Source organism: Serpula lacrymans (genome assembly GCF_000218685.1).
Source record: "Serpula lacrymans var. lacrymans S7.9 unplaced genomic scaffold SERLAscaffold_11, whole genome shotgun sequence".
Lineage (NCBI taxonomy): Eukaryota > Fungi > Basidiomycota > Agaricomycetes > Boletales > Serpulaceae > Serpula > Serpula lacrymans.
Genome location: NW_006763300.1, coordinates 414,212 through 431,906, shown reverse-complemented (window position 1 = coordinate 431,906; position 17,695 = coordinate 414,212). Strand labels below are relative to the sequence as shown.

The 17,695-nt window shown below is 40.6% G+C and overlaps 4 protein-coding genes across 4 annotated transcripts; 2 read left to right on the top strand and 2 right to left on the bottom strand.

Moving 5' to 3' along the window:
* Positions 1 to 6,210: 6,210 nt before the first annotated feature.
* SERLADRAFT_474052 (uncharacterized protein) lies at positions 6,211 to 8,016 on the bottom strand (the record flags this gene model as incomplete). The annotated part of the gene is made up of 8 exons (XM_007321282.1): positions 6,211 to 6,399; positions 6,456 to 6,660; positions 6,714 to 6,835; positions 6,886 to 7,020; positions 7,074 to 7,139; positions 7,191 to 7,717; positions 7,772 to 7,817; positions 7,869 to 8,016. The coding sequence occupies 8 exons, from the start codon at positions 7,980 to 7,982 to the stop codon at positions 6,364 to 6,366; spliced, it is 1,251 nt and encodes a 416-aa protein (XP_007321344.1).
* Positions 8,017 to 8,115: 99 nt separating this feature from the next.
* On the top strand, positions 8,116 to 9,097 carry SERLADRAFT_474050 (uncharacterized protein; the record flags this gene model as incomplete). Its single annotated transcript, XM_007321281.1, has 3 exons — positions 8,116 to 8,420; positions 8,468 to 8,548; positions 8,600 to 9,097. 3 exons carry the CDS (start codon positions 8,202 to 8,204, stop codon positions 8,942 to 8,944), a joined length of 645 nt encoding a protein of 214 aa, XP_007321343.1.
* A 1,134-nt stretch (positions 9,098 to 10,231) lies between these two features.
* Positions 10,232 to 11,383, bottom strand: SERLADRAFT_410169 (uncharacterized protein; the record flags this gene model as incomplete). The annotated part of the gene is made up of 7 exons (XM_007321280.1): positions 10,232 to 10,349; positions 10,397 to 10,489; positions 10,536 to 10,636; positions 10,662 to 10,820; positions 10,869 to 11,015; positions 11,083 to 11,156; positions 11,185 to 11,383. 7 exons carry the CDS (start codon positions 11,381 to 11,383, stop codon positions 10,232 to 10,234), a joined length of 891 nt encoding a protein of 296 aa, XP_007321342.1.
* A 2,124-nt stretch (positions 11,384 to 13,507) lies between these two features.
* Positions 13,508 to 13,751, top strand: SERLADRAFT_440804 (uncharacterized protein; the record flags this gene model as incomplete). Its single annotated transcript, XM_007321279.1, has 2 exons — positions 13,508 to 13,583; positions 13,642 to 13,751. 2 exons carry the CDS (start codon positions 13,508 to 13,510, stop codon positions 13,749 to 13,751), a joined length of 186 nt encoding a protein of 61 aa, XP_007321341.1.
* Between the last annotated feature and the right edge of the window lie 3,944 nt (positions 13,752 to 17,695).

The following is a 17,695-nucleotide window of genomic DNA, read 5'->3' as shown; positions in this document are numbered from 1 at the left end:
TGGCTTTGCGCCCCTTGGAGTAAAACTTCCCTTGCCTTTTGTCTTTTGGAATCAAGGCATATGCTTGGCATCCGAAAGGGCGAAACAAAGTTGGATCAACTCTCCTTTTAAACAGTATTTCATATGGGGTCTTTCCATGGAGTCCTGATGCTGGGCTGAGTGTTGTAATATATGCAGCTGTTTGCATGGCTTCTACCCAAAATGACTTTGGGAGCTTGGAATCATGGAGCATAGTGGTTGCTAATGTAGCCAATGTCTGATTCATGCGTTCTGCAATGCTATTTTGTTCCGGAGTATCTGCAGCTGTAGTTTCTTGGAGTTGATTTTTGAATACATTGCCAGTATATTCTCCTCCCCCATCGCTCCGGAGGAATTCTGTGTATAGTGGAGTGAAGTTTTCTTCTCCCAAATGAGACCGGAAGAATGTTTGGACATCTTCTTTCCATTGCTTGTATTGTTCCAGTGCTTCACTTTTATGTTTTAGAGAATATATCCATGAAAATTTGGAGAAATCATCTACAATAATAATCCAGTACCGGAAACCCTCCCTGGAGGTTGGTTTGATTGGTCCTCCAACATCTGTGTGCACAATTTGTATGGGGCGCTTGGCTCAGTTTCCTCCAGTGGACTTGAAAGGTAATTTCTTCATCTTTCCTAAAGCACAAGGTTCACAAAACTCCGGGGTTCCGGTAAGGGTGTCTATGTCCTAGAGCTGTCCTTTTATAACCATTCGTTGCAAGCGGTCCATTCCAATATGTCCCATTCTCCTGTGCAATAAATTTACATCTACTGCTGCAAAAGCTGACTCCGGGTTGATTTCAGGTTTTGCTTGGATGTGATAAAGTCCTCGCTTGTGTAACGCAGTGAGGATAAGTTCCTCCTTTTTCCGAACTTCACAAGTATTTGACCCTGCTGGGAAAAAGTGTTGATAACCCCATTTTGGACAATTTGTGGACAGAGACGAGTGCTAACGTGAAGTTTGGCACAAGTAAGACATTTGACAGTGCAATATTGTAGTCCTTTTTGCCAACAGTTGCTTGTAGGATTACTGTTCCAATGCCAATGGCATTTACAGAGGATTCATCCCCAAAACTGATTGTCCTCGGAGGATGCAGAACATGGTATGTTCCTGGCTCAAACCAGGAGCGGTGAGGGACCATGTGGGATGTTGCTCCGGAGTCAATGATGATTGTTGTTTTGGTCTTATCGGGTTCCAACACAAGGTAAGCTTGAATGTGTTTAGCAAGGGGCTTGGAAATATGTACATGTTCCAATACAATATGACTCTGTTCCTCCTCGGAGTCAGATCCAGATGATTGCTCCACCGTATTTGCCTTTTCCTTCTCTTTTCCTTTATCCTTGTGTTTTTCCTTTCCCTTCTTCCTTTGACCTTTTCCAGCTGACTGAAGTGTTTAACACTCTGAGGTGTTGTGTGATTTAGCTTTGTGGAAGTCACACCACTTTTCCTCGGATCTGAGTGCTGATTTGGAACCTCCAGGAGCCTTCCCTGACTGTTGTGCAACTTCTGCAGTGATCCGGATCTCAACTGCATTAAAGGTAAGTTTATTTTCTTCAATTGTGTTGATTACCGATGACTGAAATATTTGCCATTCAGGAGTGCATGGGAGAGATTGGAGAAGAGCAAAGGCCATGAGTTTGGTATCAACTCCTAGTTTCATTCCAGAGAGGTGTGAATCAATTGTCTGTATTTTCGCAATGTGGTCCTGGATTGATGTCCCATCCCAGGACAATTTGGTGAGTTGCTGGAATGAATAGAAGGCCGAGGCAATATTGGACGTCTGATGGAGTGAGACAGGTTTATCAAATAACTCCTTGGAGCTGGTGAGGTCTCCAGTCCCCATTAGGAGGGCATCAGAGATGTGGTCTTGAATGATTCCATGTGCCTTCTCATCCTTAAGTATCCAGGTGATCTCAGGATCCTCCGAGGAGGTAGGTTTTCCTGGTGAGGGCTTGAGCTCCTCTCCAGTAACAACCTGGAGAACTTTTTCCCGACGTAGCTTTGAGATGATCTGGAGTTTCCATATCTGAAAATTGTTGGGTCCAGTGAGAACTGGACATGCAGATGTATCGTGTGCTGTGGTCATGGTTCCAAGGTTGCCATTAATTATTTCCTGCGTAGCTTTTGCACACCAGGGCTTATAAAACTAAGTGAAACTCAGCTGCTGCCCGAGAGGCTATAGAAACAACTGAGGTATATCTATACTAAACCCCCTACTACTTATAGTCAGAGGTGCTACTAGCTACAGTATAATGACTCCTAGGAGAACAATGGTGACTCCATGGAGTGGTGGCTATGCTCCATGGAGAACAATGGCTGCTTTGGCAGAGACCGAATTTATCCGGTTTTGTCAGAGAGTACCATCTTGATCAATGTAGAAGATGAATGAGTTTCTAAGAAAGATTTGTTTGCAGTATGCATCAGGAAAAATATATAATTAAGTTGATTGGATGGGAGGGTCAGTTTACTAGTTTAAGAAAGGAATTGTAGAGATGACTCAGCAAGTAGTGATACAATTGTTCTTATCTTTGAACCTAGTATCATCATTAGATTTAGATTTCATGGAGATCACTGCTAAGTTCTACTAGCAATGCTATGCTGGATGGTGCTTTTATTATATAGGTTTGAATTTGGGTTTTATGGGGGTAGGTGTAATTATTGATTAGAATAGGTTCACCATTCCCAAGAGCTTGCATATACACCTTCTCTAAGCTCTGATAGCAGAAAACAATGTATCACATTGGTAGGTTTAATCACTACAATGAAATCCAATCATCCACAAAAATGAGTTTGGTATGCCTGTTTGGTGTTGCTTATTGTGAAGCTTTACTAGTATTGAAGTACAATGTTTATAATAGACCAAAATTTCAGATGCACAAACCAAAAACAAAAGATATTAGAGAAATGCAAATACTTTAAAAGTTTAGAAGCAATATTTGATAGCATCTTCAAAGAGTAAGGGAGCTGCAGCTGCAAAATGTTTTTTATGGTAAATGATCTTCATTATGTGTGGGTTCAGCAAAGGTAGCAAAGAGTACAGTTTGTTGTTGTTGAGAATTGGCCCCCCCACCAAGTGAAGATTAACTGCAATAGGACTGAAAAATGCAAAAAAAAAACAACAACTGCAATGTAAAGAAAGCAACAAAGAAGAAAAGTATAGGCCTTTTCAATTTGGTATTGTGACTGAATTTGAGACTGATTATTTCAGGACTGGGTGATAGTTTATATTTGAAATAGTGGTTGAAGACCAGGATTTCACATATTGATTAAATCTGCCCTAGATCTTCGGGACCAGAATTAGATGATTCCACACACTTTGGGAATCTGCCTTAGCTTTGGGATCTGCCCTTCAGTTTGGGATGATCCCAGGATGTGTTGGGGATAATCCCATACACTTATGGTATTTGCCTCTTAGTTTGGGATCATCCTAGGGTATATTGGGGATAATCCCATACACTCATGGGATTTGCCTTTTAGTCTGGGATCATCCCCAGCCAACATAGGACAATCCCATACACCTGTGGGAACTGCCCCTCAGTCTGGGATTTTCCCCGACCAACATGGGATCTGCCCCTCAGCCAAGGACAATCCCTAGCTTTGGGATTATCCCAAATACTCTTGGAATCTGCCTCTAGCTCTGGAATATCCTTATGTAGGCTTGGAGATAGTTCCACATTCTCACACACTGATAAGATCCTCCTGAAACATGCACAGATGTAGTATATAGATTGCCATACATCACACAATAAGTACCATAAGTTTTTATGCTGCTGATTAGCACCCAAGTACAGCATTAACTAAATTGCAGATATTACAGGCATCTAATATATATCTCTATCAAGAAAATGTAATTTATGGTTGTCAATCAAATCTTTGGTCATCAACCAAACCGCAACAACCATCTAGATCTTCTCACTATCTCACTGCTTTAAGGCTTCAATCTTATCCACTCACACCAAACTCATTCCACATTTCAGGTGAGAACAATATACCATGTTCTCAGATTATCTATTCAAATTTTCAACAACAAACCATTTGTCATTTACTATTCCTACTTTTTGATACATGGGACCTTAGCACACCTCTAAAAACTGAACATTCATTGGGCCACTTACATACCCATGGTATTGAGCCAGCCTCAACCGGTGAAATGCAAATATGTAGCTTTTGCTCTGATGCTAGTTTTTTCTCACTTGGCTGACTTGTGATTAGGTAGTTCTGTATAATGGATTTTCATTCAGACATACATATGAATTATTGTACTATTTCAACCTTTAGGTTTGACACAGCACAACTGCCATAACAAACCAAACCAAATGCTTGACATATTGATTTGAGATTCTCATTCACAGCTGAGCCAAAAAGTCTTACAATCATGCTTTTCACACATCTCAACAATATGTGAACTTAGCATATCACACTCAAATTCACATACATCTAAGGTCGGAATGGTACAGTATTCATTATCTTCCAGTTGTTCATTGTTCAAACAATATTCAGATTTCTCCAAGTACCTATTTCCTCATTACAAGCCATACTACTACTTGTCATTGTTTAGTGCTCAAGCATCAGTTTCCAATTAGTGATCTATTGGTATTGCTAATCTGGGAAAACCCACTTTTTCTGTTATTGGCCCCCCTGACACCTTGTGACATGTGACATTTCTGTGGGATTTGCACAGATGTAGATAAAGTTTGAGTAAAATTAAGTAAGTCCTTTTCTATCTTTCCAAAAATCATAAATAGGAAATTAACAAAAAATTTAAACAACTCAGATCCATCTATATATTCAGGATCTTTAAGTCGCATTGACTGAATATATAAAACATTAAATGATAATGCTCTGGCATAAATAAATATTATAGAAGATAACCTAGTATGTCTTAAAACTACTGAAAAATGTTCAGCCGGAACCAAAATTAAATTCTTACTTTTTATAAACAATTTTTATAATTGTTGTATTATGGTTCAGTTATGTACTACTATAACTCTAAAAATTCTCATATTGTTTAAGAATATCTTAATCACGGAACATGAATAGAATTAATATGGACTATTACTCCAGCTTTAATTTTAACTATAATTGCTTTCCCGTCAACTCAGTTTCATTAATTTATTTGTGTCTTATATTTTTGTTATATTAATTTTAATTCCCAAAACAAAATTTAAATTTAAATAATTAAATTTTGATAATATAAATATTAAATAAAAAGTTAAATCATTAATTATAGTTAGTGATAGTTTCAAAAATTAAAAAAATTTATCCAAATGACCTAACTAAAGCTAATTTTCTTAACAAAGTCGTTTTTGTTATAATTCATTAATCTTTTTATTTAAGCATTATAATTTAAAGCAAAAATTATATTTTATACTTGAGACTAACTAAAAACTAACTTTTTTATTTATATTTTATTATATTTAAATAAAGTTCTGCAAAAGGTATGCCGTCATTTTGTTTTAAAATCTCGACTGCTTATAGAGTTACTAATTCAAGTCTATTTCATCCCTGGGAATCATCCCAAGTCCTGGGATCTGCCCAAAAAAACAGGCATTTAGGTTGATAGTTTTACACACAATGTTCAACCTAAATGCCCCTATTTGGAGGGTGACTAAAGTGTCCTTTTGCCTCTTATTGTCCCTTTCAACAGGCTACTGATCAGGCCAGTCAGCGGATCACTCCATAAGATACAGCAACAAATGCAGCCTATGTGCTCACCTTTGTTGGATTAGCTTATCCAAGTACTTAATTTGCCTTAATATTAGAGTTTGGCAAGTTTCCTGATCCTGCATATGTGTTCCCTTTAATTTCTGGTTTTTCCGTCTACAAAAATCTCTATACAAAGTCATAATTTGTACTAAAATATGGTCTGGGTGCAAAGTCTCAATAAATATCTTGAATATTTTCATCATTATGTATGTTGTACAATTGGGTTGAACTTATTGTGAATCATTTTTCTCTTCAAATTCAAGATATATTTTGTTGCTGTGTATCATAAACAAATCATACAACATATTCTAATTGTGTTGTAGAATCAGTGTGACATACATATCGGAACCTAAAATCAGAATTTGTTTTTCCATTTGTTGAAGGATTTGATTAGCAACCATATAACATCAAGACTGGGGTGACTGTAGTGAGAAAAACTCTGGAACATAAAATGAATCGGTGGAGGCACGTGATCAATCAGTCTTCGAAAATCGGAAATCGATCGGATCGATTCGGTCACTCAGGCCTACCAAATTCGGTGATTTTCCTTGGAACGGCGGAGTTGCCACTGGGATGAACCTAGTGCCGAATCTACAGTACATTGTTTATGAAGTCCACTACAGTATATTCATATGGAATCACTTCTCGCTCAGTTCTGCAACACCGGGAAGAGTCTGAGATGATAGCATATTAGTAGAATATACGACATGAATTAGTGAATTTCTCTGACCTTTCCTTCGAGTAATTCGAGGCTGGCACCCCCACCAGTACTGACATGGCTTAATTGTCCTTCAGCACCATATTGTGCTGCTACGGTCGCAGTATCCCCACCCCCAATAATGACTGTGGCACCATTTCGTGCCGCTTCAACGTTGGCGTCAAGGAGTGACTTGGAGCCTGCTGCAAATGCAGGAAACTCGAATACGCCGGGAGGGCTACAGGAATCACGGTCATTATGTCCATTATGTACGTTGACTGGAAAACACACCCGTTCCATAGAATCGTCTTTGCTTCCAAAACCATCTGACGGAATAATTCACGACTCTCGGGACCCGCATCTAGGCCCATCCACCCATCAGGTATGCCATCCGAGGCAGAAGTAACACCGGTCTATTGGATAATAAGCAACAGGCCAATTTCAGCAATAATGACGAATAAACCTTTGCATTCTTGTCAAATTTGTCCGCCGTGATATAGTCAACGGGAAAAACAAGTTTCACGTTATATTCTCTAGCTTTCTCTACTAATGCGGTGACTTTCTCTGATCCTGCTTGATCAAATAGAGAATCTCCTATCTATAAACAAAATCCGATCAGATGGCATTCGCGCCAATCTATCACATACTCACCGACATATTGTCAAGGATTTTCTTGAATGTGAAGGCCATACCACCGCAGATAATTAGTGAATCAACCTATTCGTTATAGAATTAACAAGGCAACCACCGAATATGACATCTGTGTACCTTCGGTAACATGTTTTCGATGAGCTGTATCTTGTCAGACACCTTCGCCCCGCCAAGGATGGTTAGAAACGGTCTGTCAGGATTTTCGAGTGCTTTCGCGAAGTAGTCCAGCTCCTTCTTGACTAGGAACCCAGCTGCTCTTTGGGGCAGTTTGACACCAACCATACTAGAATGCGCGCGGTGAACTGTACCAAAGGCGTCGTTAACATAGACGTCCCCAAGTTTTGTCAACTCTTCACGAAATTCCGTAATTTTGGCGAAGTCTGCCTTAGTTTTTGTCCCGTCCTTGTTTTTTATGGACCCTTCTTCCTCTATGTGAAACCGCAAGTTCTCCAGCAGAATGATGGTGCCGGGAGAAGCAGAATTGACAGCGGTTTTCACCTCTTGCCCGACGCAATCCGAAATGAAAGTAACAGGATGGCCGATTTGCCTTTCAAGCTCTAGGGCTACGGGCTTTAAAGAATATTTATCCACGACCTTGCCATCCGGGCGACCAAGATGCGACATAAGCACTACAGTAGAAGCCCCTGTTTTCCATGTCAGGCAAAATCGAATGTATAGATATGCATGTTCAAACCAACCATTCTGAAGAGCATACTTGATAGTAGGGATGGCAGCCACGATGCGCTAGATATGAACGATGAGCAGGATAGTCCCTACTGGTGCAATGTGACATACCGCAGGATTAGTGATTTTACCCTCCATCATAGGAACATTAAAGTCCACGCGGATAAGGACACGCTTGCCCTTCAAATCAAGTTCTGTGACAGAAAGTTTACTTGATAACGACATTGTGAGTATTCAGCCCAATGGTTGAAACTTGGTTGACTTGCAGAGGTTTTCTTATCTGAATCGTATCCTGATTACATAATGCATAACATAATCTTCGCAGCGTTGCGTGTATGTAATGGCCGCGGCTGGTTCGCACTTGCTCTTAGTTTGGAGTATCGTCCTTACTTATCGTCCATACCTGTTAAATCTTGCAAGTAGAGGTAGCTTGCGGCTAGGCTTATGATGGAGAACGCAGAAACAACTTCTAACTCTTTGGGACTCGACTTTGAGACTTCCGCCCCTCTGGAAGATTCTTCAAATACTGTGCCATTTGACTCCACCAGTACCGAGATAGAACAAGAGCATTTGGAATCATCTCTACCTGTAAACAGTGATGTGAAATCCAAGAAAAAACCGTATCTTAATCCTGAACGCGTCAAAACGGGTGGGGTACAACGGGTACGGCATTTCAATTGACATATCAGATTAATGTTAATACTATTCAGGAAAAACCAAGCGAACAGGAGCTGGCAAATCGTATGGCCCGTATTAAGGACCAGAATGAGAAAATCAAACAGAGAAGGATGGTGAGTTTCAGGGTACATGGAAGATAATTGTGGAATTCACCACAGTTACAGGATGTTCAGGCCGACGAAGAAGCATTCAAAAAAACGCAAGAAGCTGAACGTATACGACAAGTTCACAACCGCGAAGTGCAGGAGCATGTCGATCGCACTCGCGAACAGAATGCTCGAAAGAAAATGGATAAAGTTCAGAGCCGGGAGTGGGACTCTGGCAAGTCAGTTTCATATTCAAAGGAGAGAAGGCTACCGGTGCCGGTAGCCAAGGTCGCTGGTGATAATGTCACATCGAGTACGTCTTCTTCTCGGAAAGGCGGAAGACCTAGGGATGCAGGTCGCGATGATGTTAGTGCACAACACACTTTAACTCCAAAGTCGTCACAAAAAGATAGTATCCAATGAGTAGATTTATAATATTTTACACCAACAGCGAGCTGTCAAAGCCACTATACAGTTACCAATGTCTTTAAATACCCTAGCGTTCTCTGACTTTACCTAGTCTCCCATATGCATTGTACGTTAGCCTCCCCATCCACAGTTTCGAGTGTTTAGGATATATTTTCTGAGCGACACAATGAACACAAACGATAAGATAACGATAAGATAATAGCATGGCCCCGTAGCCCGTAGATGTTGTCCCTAACATTGATTGGACATGGTATGGATTTCAAAGATGTATTGATGAAAACTATGCAACTGAAACTTTTATAAACTGTGTACAATTATGTATTATATACTGTAAGAATAGTGTACCATTTCAACCTTAGGTTTATGGGGTCTAGAGTGTGACACACTGTAATCATAGGTTCATGTAACAGGATCATATATGAAGCCATTCCACTCTTTGTTGTAAACAACTAAACTACATTGGTTGGCACTCTGTCAACCATTGCTCAGGCTTTTTGGCCATACGAGCCTTACAGCCTACACACATGATTGGACACATCACGTACAATGAACATCAGGAAAAACACTTTGGCTATATATGCTCTTATAGTACTATAATTGCAAAAATAGATGTCATAGTGATCATAGCTGTAATCAAAACCCCAGCATCTATTCAGGAATAATGTGCTCTTATAGTAAGTACTCTTTCAGTTGACTATAGTTCCAAGAGACTCATATAGTAGCATCAACACTATGACAGCATTTGCTATAAACATAGCACTTACAGCATTTACAGCACCCATAGCACTCATAGCACTCATCTAATACATTGGTAGCATTTAGGGTATATATTACACTCAATGCACTTGTTACACTTGGAGCTGCTATAGCATGTATTGCACTCAACAACCAAATAATACAATAAAAACAGCACAATAATATTTTTTACTTCTAGCAACTGACAAAACCGAATAAACCCGGTCTCTGCCAAAGCAGCCATTGTTCTCCTAGGAGCACAATTGTACTTGGAGTCATTATACTGTAGCAAGTAGCACCTCCGACTATAAGTAGTAGGGGGTTTAGTATAGAAATACCTCAGTTGTTTCTATAGCCTCTTGGGCAGCGGCTGAGGTATGTTACATTACATTTATTAGAGATCACCTTAAACTAACATCCATTGTAGTTTCACTTAGGTAAATAATAAAGTCGTTTCTATAGCCTCTCGGGCAGCGGCTGAGTTTTACTTAGTTTTATTAGTAACAAGGAAATGTAGGATATGTAGATAGAAAACAAGGAATGCCATCAAGCAGCATGCTCAACAACAGTAACAGCGCCTTCTAGGGCTTCAAAATCAATACCAAAATCTTCATCTTTCATATGATCATCAACAATCCCTAGATAATGAAGATTTGCCAGATTTCTATTTTGATAAATCAGTAGCTTAAAAGCTCAAGTATTGATGCTTACAAAATGTCCTGGTACAAGCCATCTCTAATTTTCTTCATCCAGATAGGACTTTTCCTCTGAAGAACTGATAACTTTTTGAAGTAGTATTCCCACCTAAGCAATATTCAAAAAAAGTTAACATAAATATGTAACAACTTACCTGGTTTTGAAAACATTCTCTGAGAACTCGAGTGTGGCCTTGGTGCCATTCACAGATGCTCTGAGTGAACATTCAATCCAAAAGCATAATAAGATAAACAGCTGGATAAAGAAGGCTAGAACTTACAGCTGCTGTGGTAATTACAAGTAGGGCTAAAGGGATGCCTTTGAAATGTTCAGGGTAGTACACACCCTCACCCTTACACTTATACCACTGATTATGAATTAAGTCCTTGACAATCTGATGAGAAAAAGGTTTCTGTTTGTTAAATGTCCTGGCCCTGGCCTTAAATATGGTTAAGATCAATGTCAATATAGTAGAACAATAGCTCACCTTGATATCAAGATCACCATCAGCAAATGCACCAATCTCTAAAAGCCATGTTACAACTGTCTTGATCTGAGCTGGCATCATATCACCAGGAATATGGTAAGCACCATTGATCATGAGATGAGCTTTGGCTACAATTTCTCCCCAGAACTGGGCAACAAACCTAGTAAAAAGAGTCATTTATTAGTATGATATTATCAGAGGTGGTGACACATACATAGTCAATTAATGTGTTTTTAATTTCTTCATTGCTGTTAATCTCTAGAAGCTTGGCTTGTAAATCCTCTTGGCCTTTTGAAGCATCAAAAAAGCCTTTTACAAAAAGATTTGGAGCAGCAGGTAGGTGGAGGGAATCCTTCTTGTGTCATAGCATACAATCTTATGACAGTATGCCCAGCGGTAGCAAGATCCAGAAGATGATTGGGAAACATATCAAGGGTGATCCTACATCTTTCCCCCATCTTTAGCAGTAAATAGAGAGCTGAAGGCATAGAAACAGAGGCAGAGACAGAAGACATTCTGGACAAAGGCATAGAAAATTTTCATTTTCTCGACAAACTAGAAAAGTAAGAGTAAGAGTAAGAATACACTGATGGTTTAGTCCTCTCCTGTATAACAACAGGCCTGGACTTGGGCTGGTATATAGGCTGTTAGCTTAATGGATGTTAAAAGTATCCAGAAATGTACTTGATCATCCAGAATGAGTCTATTAACATATTAGCAGCACATAAGTATTTTCCTCTAGGAATGATTATATCTTATCATCAGGTCCAGCACTCTTATCCTCATCATAATTATCACTGCTTTCATCCCCACCTGTGTGTGGCTTTTAAGTTAGGACCCCTTGAAAATCTTCCTCATCAGAATCATTATCAATGGATTGTCTTTTTCTAGGAGGGTTTGGTGGTGTGACTGGGCCAAAGTCATTAAGATCCTGGCATTCATAGCCATGATGTGCTGGTACTCCTCAGCACTCAAAGTAACTACATCGCCCCCCCCCCTTTTGAGGTATTAGCTTTAGATTTACCCTTTGTATTTTTTTTGCCTGCCATTGAAGTTAGCAAGCCTGTGAGAAAGTAAACAGAGAATCAAGCATAACATAAAAGTGAAAATTTACCCACAGAGTTTAGAGCAGGCATTCTGATCAGAATATAAATAACTCCTGACAATACCTCTGAGAATTGCTGAACAACGCATACAGGAGTAGTATAGTAGTACTATAGACAGTGTATTTATACAAAGGTCCTCATGGCTTCATTTTCTTGTCAGCCATTTCTATCTGCAGCCCATGAAACAAATTCATGATCAGTGTGAAGTACTATGGATGCCCATTTACTTTTATAATGAAGATTGAGATAAGTGATATCAGATGAAAATTGCAAAGTCCCCATGATTCAGCTCAATGACAAGGCCTGTCTCAACTATCACAAGAGCTGCCCCCCTCAATATTCTAATGGGGAGAATGAAGCAAAACTCCTGGTCCTTGCTGTCATGGTGAGCTTTTGTCTGTACATTGATGTTGATGACCAGTGAGAGGAAGGGGTAGGCTCATATAGCATAGTAATAACCTTCCATCTTAAATATTGTTTATAAGAGTGGGTGTCAGGGAGAGATCTCAGAAGGGCCCCAGGGAGGGCACAGAGGAAGGCCCTGGGGTTGGCACAGAGAGGAGGGCACAGAGGAAGGACCTGGGGAGCATTTGGAGGAATCTGGGGAGCATTCAGATAAGTCGGACCCCCTTGGGGATGGCAAATTGTCTGACAAGCCAGTTGACTCACTTAAAATTGCTGATGAAATGTATATCAGACCTTTTAAGTACAAGTAAATGTATAAACTTACATTTTATGGTTATTGGGTCATATATGGTGGGTAACATGGGTAAATCTGAAGAAAAGTATTTCAAGATGGTGGTGGAGTAGTATTTGAGATGACAGGACATACCTGAGGATGGTTTCTGGGCACTGGATTTGCAACTCCCCAGTGGGGAGTTGGTATTTGCAATATTTCTGGTATTTGAATGTGAAAAATACAAGTTCAACTTTTATCACGTGCATTTTTCTCAAAATTCCCAAGGGCACAATTTGTGGCACCAAATCCATGTATAGCACGTCTGAACCCTTCTAGCATCTCAGTCACTCAGACAATACTACCCTACAACACACTTTTATCCCCTCCCAAACCAAAAACACCACACCAAATATTTTTCTCCACCCAAGAAAAAATCTACCAAGCCAATGAGTGCGTCAAGAAGGCCATGATGTGTTGGCCCCTAGTTTTTGTCCAATACAGTGACCAGTTTGTGGAGATGCTGAGGGAGGAACTAGTGAGTGGGACAAACACAATAAGGGATGGAAACAATGCCAGGTACAACTTCTACATCCCCCAGCTCTTTCTGAGTGCCATCACACAGTTTGGCAGAGCAGAGAACAAGGGAGGGGCAGTGTATCCATCTATAATCAGCTGGGAAGATAAGATGATGGAGGAATCCATCCAGTTTGATCCCAGGAGACGTACTCCTGAGAGGAGGGAGGCTCTGGACAATAGGTGGTTGCTGCAAAGTATGTTTCCTATTTTTTCATCCTTATTCAATGATTTATTAACTGTTTATTTTCACAGTGGTTCCACCTTGTCCTTTCACCACCATGCCTCCTTACTGGCCTTTTGAGGCCCAACAAGGGGATTCACCTCAGCCACTGAGGCTCCATACACCCCCGGGAGGTGAGGTCCCTATTGCTGTCACTCCTCAAAATGATAGCTTGGATCTCATCAACTTCAGCTTTACATCCCCAGTTCCCAGCCACGTACAATAGTAGTCCCCGGCACAACAGTGGAGTCCGCTATCATGCAGGGAAGTTGATTGGTAGCATGGACAAGTGTCAAAAATGAAGTGAATATTCAAAAGACTCGCCTTTGCACCACACAGGCACAGTTCTACGTGGAATAGTAATTCATATTGCCTTTTTTGAACTTGTGGCTGATCAGCACCTCCTCTATTAGGCAATCCAGTTGCGCTCACCTTTGCTTTCCATTCAGTACTTTCTGCATTTCTGCATTTTGGCAAATTTTTGCGTCGCCACTGGCTACACATTGCGCCCTTGCTTTCGTCGTTCTCCCTTACTATTTTTTTTCACTCAGCCCCACCATGGGACCCTTGCTCTCTTTTTTATTCTCACCTGATGGTCGCTTCTGGATCCCCATCCTAGTTCACCTCCTCCACCCTCCTCCTGCTCGTCATCCTTGCTCCCCCACCATACCTGATGTCACCACTCTCTATCCGCTTCCATTGCCGATCCGTCAACCACCACGTGCTACTGCTGATATCAGCAAAGCCCGGCAGCCAGTCCACCTTTATAACTTCAATCTTTCATTGTATATCGTCATATCATTGGTCGCTCATCTCGCCTGCTTGGAGCGTGGGTGGGTAGTTTTTGAGCTGGAGAAGGTTTATCCCCTTGCGTTACCTATGTACATTACTGTCCCATCCACTTGGGTACATTTATCTTTTGTCCATTGTCTTCGCTACAGCTACAGCTACCACACGCTGCCTGGGACTCACTTGTTCCAAATTGGAACTACTCCCCTCTCTCCCTCATTTGACCAGGTGGTCCAATACAACCAGTCCATTGGTAAGACCATGGAACCATTGGATTTGGACTAGGTGGTGGACCGGTGGCTCCAGTTTCTTTTTTTACAGCAAAACATTCATTTACAGTACAATTAATTTTGATTTTTGAATCATTTTTATGGACACATATTTTTTAAAATGCCTGACTGACAATAAAGGAACTGTGTTGATACTGATAGTGTTTTGCTTTACCTTTTTTTTACTGCATCTTCCCATGACTTTATGATTTTCTTGCTCTTTTTCTGTTATTGGACTTTATTTTATGGCTGTACAAACCTGTGACATTACTTACACAGCATTTATTGTTCTATCCCTTTTTTTCCCTTATTTTGATGATCTTATCCTGTACTACCTACACAGGATTTGTCAGCATATATTCTTTCCTTCATGTTCTTTCTCATTCTTTTTGCACAGCTATACTGTGCATAGCCTACCTTTTTTGACTATATAAACCCTCGTATTCAACAACAACTCCAATCCAGACTTCTTCTCTAATCTCAAGTTCACTACTCTGCTACTTGTGATCCAGTGTGGTCACAACACTTCCCACTGCTACCACTATTAACTGCTGTCATTATCACTCATCACTTTTGAAAATGATTGTTATCCCTTTCGATTAGAGTCCTTCTGAGCACTACAGTTTGTGCGTCAGGAGCCTGCTATCACTGGGAACCTTGTCACCTTATTATCTTGTCATTCTCAAACCTACCTTGTGCTACAATTAGCAAGGTAGTGCTCGTCTATACTCGTCACAAAGCTCCTATCTTCTATAGTTCAACTATCCCTCCTCCTCAAAACCCACACCCATACATCTCTGGGTTTTACTTTGAAGGATCATCATACATACCATCCCACGAACAACCAAAGCACCCACTGTTCTAGGAGGCAAAGCCCATAAACAAGTTCTGTGGAATCTGGGAGGATTGTTTTTTAGTTTGTTTTTGTGTGTGGTTTTCTAACAACAGTTCTCATCATCGACACCGCCTCCTTCCTTGGAAGAAAGGGTAGCAAGGATGGAACAAAGGTAGGGGATCATTGGGGATCTCTATAAGAGGATTAGCCAGCTGGAGGATGAGGTAGCAAGGTTGAAAGCAAAGAAGAGGGAGTATAATTAGACAAAATTATAGTTCAATGGACTTGTAATATAAATTTCTTTTTTTCTTTCTTTTTTTCAACTAGATTTTATTTGCATATACTTAGTTTCTCCTCACTCATCACTCAGTGTATATTTACTTGCTTGATTCTTATAAATCTGACCTACCTACATTATGATTTTAGTGTGATAATGCATGATAAGAACAAGTCTGAGAACTCTACCCCAGGACCCATTAACATAGGCAAGGACATTACATAGTATAGTAATAACCTTCCATCTTAGATGGGGAATTATTACCTGATAATATTACCATATAGATGGGGCCAGCGGAGTCCGGCAGAGTGTGCCAGCTGGGCCATGTTAGATGTGATATATTGTGCCCATCATCAATGATCCCGCTGGGTGAGACACTACACATCCTAGACAACCCGGCTGAGTGAGAGTTTGCTCATTGAAGACCCGGGTAGTGTATATTCAATGGGGTGCAACATTGTATGCAGAGTGGGTGGGCCCTCAAAAAAACAACATTGATTCACATGCATACTGAGGGGCCCAACATCCTCCAGCCAGAGCTGGGATCCCAGTGGGATTGGAATGCAAAACTCGTGGGAACATTTGTTAGCAAATGTGAGAGAGCAGCTGGGGTGTTAGCAATTGCATACCTCACAAGGAGTAAGACATTTGTATTGCATGAAAGACATTACTGATGAATACTGTGCCCAGCATGGAGTATTTTGCTCGGGCGCCATAGTGGATTTTCAGAAAGGTGAATGGTGAGTTGCCCACAAATCTGTGATTGTGGCAATTGCTCACTCTTCATAGCCAAATGAACATGGACTATTCTCTGTGTCAGGCCTTGTCTTCATCGGCTGGGATCAACTCAGTCATAGTCTGCTACAATATAATATGCCAGTACAGTAAACACTTCTTGAAAAGGGTTCTCAAAAGTCCTTATCTTCAGGTCCCCAGTGGTGTATCCATGTACAAGGGCATTATATTATTTCATGTGCATGGACATCAAGATATCTGCTTCCCAAGATACGCCCCTAACTTCATCCCCAAGGCCAGGCAGGTTGATGGTGAGATATTAGTAATGTTTTGGACTCCCCTTAATGAACTCTCTTGAAGCACCCATGCTATGAGCAAGTCACATAGGCAAAAAATATTAGACAATCACATGAGTGATTTTAATTGAAAGAAGTTTATACAAATAGGTAGGTCCCAGGCTTCAATAACTCACCCATATTCATGACTAAGTGCATGCCTAGTCCTGGCACTTTGCAAGAAGTTCAAAAAGGTTCAACAAGACTTGTCGTCAAGCAAGATTGCGTTCAAAAACATCAATTCCACTGCAGACTCCAAGGACACAGAGGCCTGAATTGCCCAGGGAAAAAAAGCACAGCAAAACCAGCTGCATAAAGAAGATACCATGGATATATATAAAGTCTCTTTGGCAAAATTACCCAGCAAAGCAGAAATCCAGCTGCATTTATTGCAACAAGAAACAAGAAATGGAGTGGTTTGAGGAGCCACTGCTTGGTTATTAGTGGATCTGAAGTTGGAAGAGACTAGTAAGTCCCCGGGCCCCCGGGATCCCGGGAATATATGCTTTTTTGGATACTGACTAACTCTACCTAGCAAGATACAGCTGCAAATGTATGCAAAACAAATTAACAAAAAAGGCACAACCATAGAAAAACTGGAGTTAGAGGAAAGGCGTTAACACCTGCTCTCCCAAGTAGATGCTTTGAAACTCAAGGTTGAAAGGTATCTAGGCAATCTTGATGTTGCTGAGTTTCTTGAGGAGGTCCCCAAGTGGCCAAACTCCGACGAAGACAATAATGCAGAAGATATAAATCTGTTTGACCTCCCAGGTTCCTTTGATGGCGATGATAAGCCTATTGAGAGGAGAAAATTGGTGTTACTCTCTAACTTAGGAAAAGGCACTTGCAAAATTGAAGGCCTGTACCATCTAGTAAGCCAGGAGCTTACACTACGGGAAGGTCAGGCCAACTACACCTTACATCAGATACATATCCTACTGGGTCAAAAGTTACCCACATGGAAGCCAACATCAAAGTCCACTCAGCCATATATAAGAGAACCTGG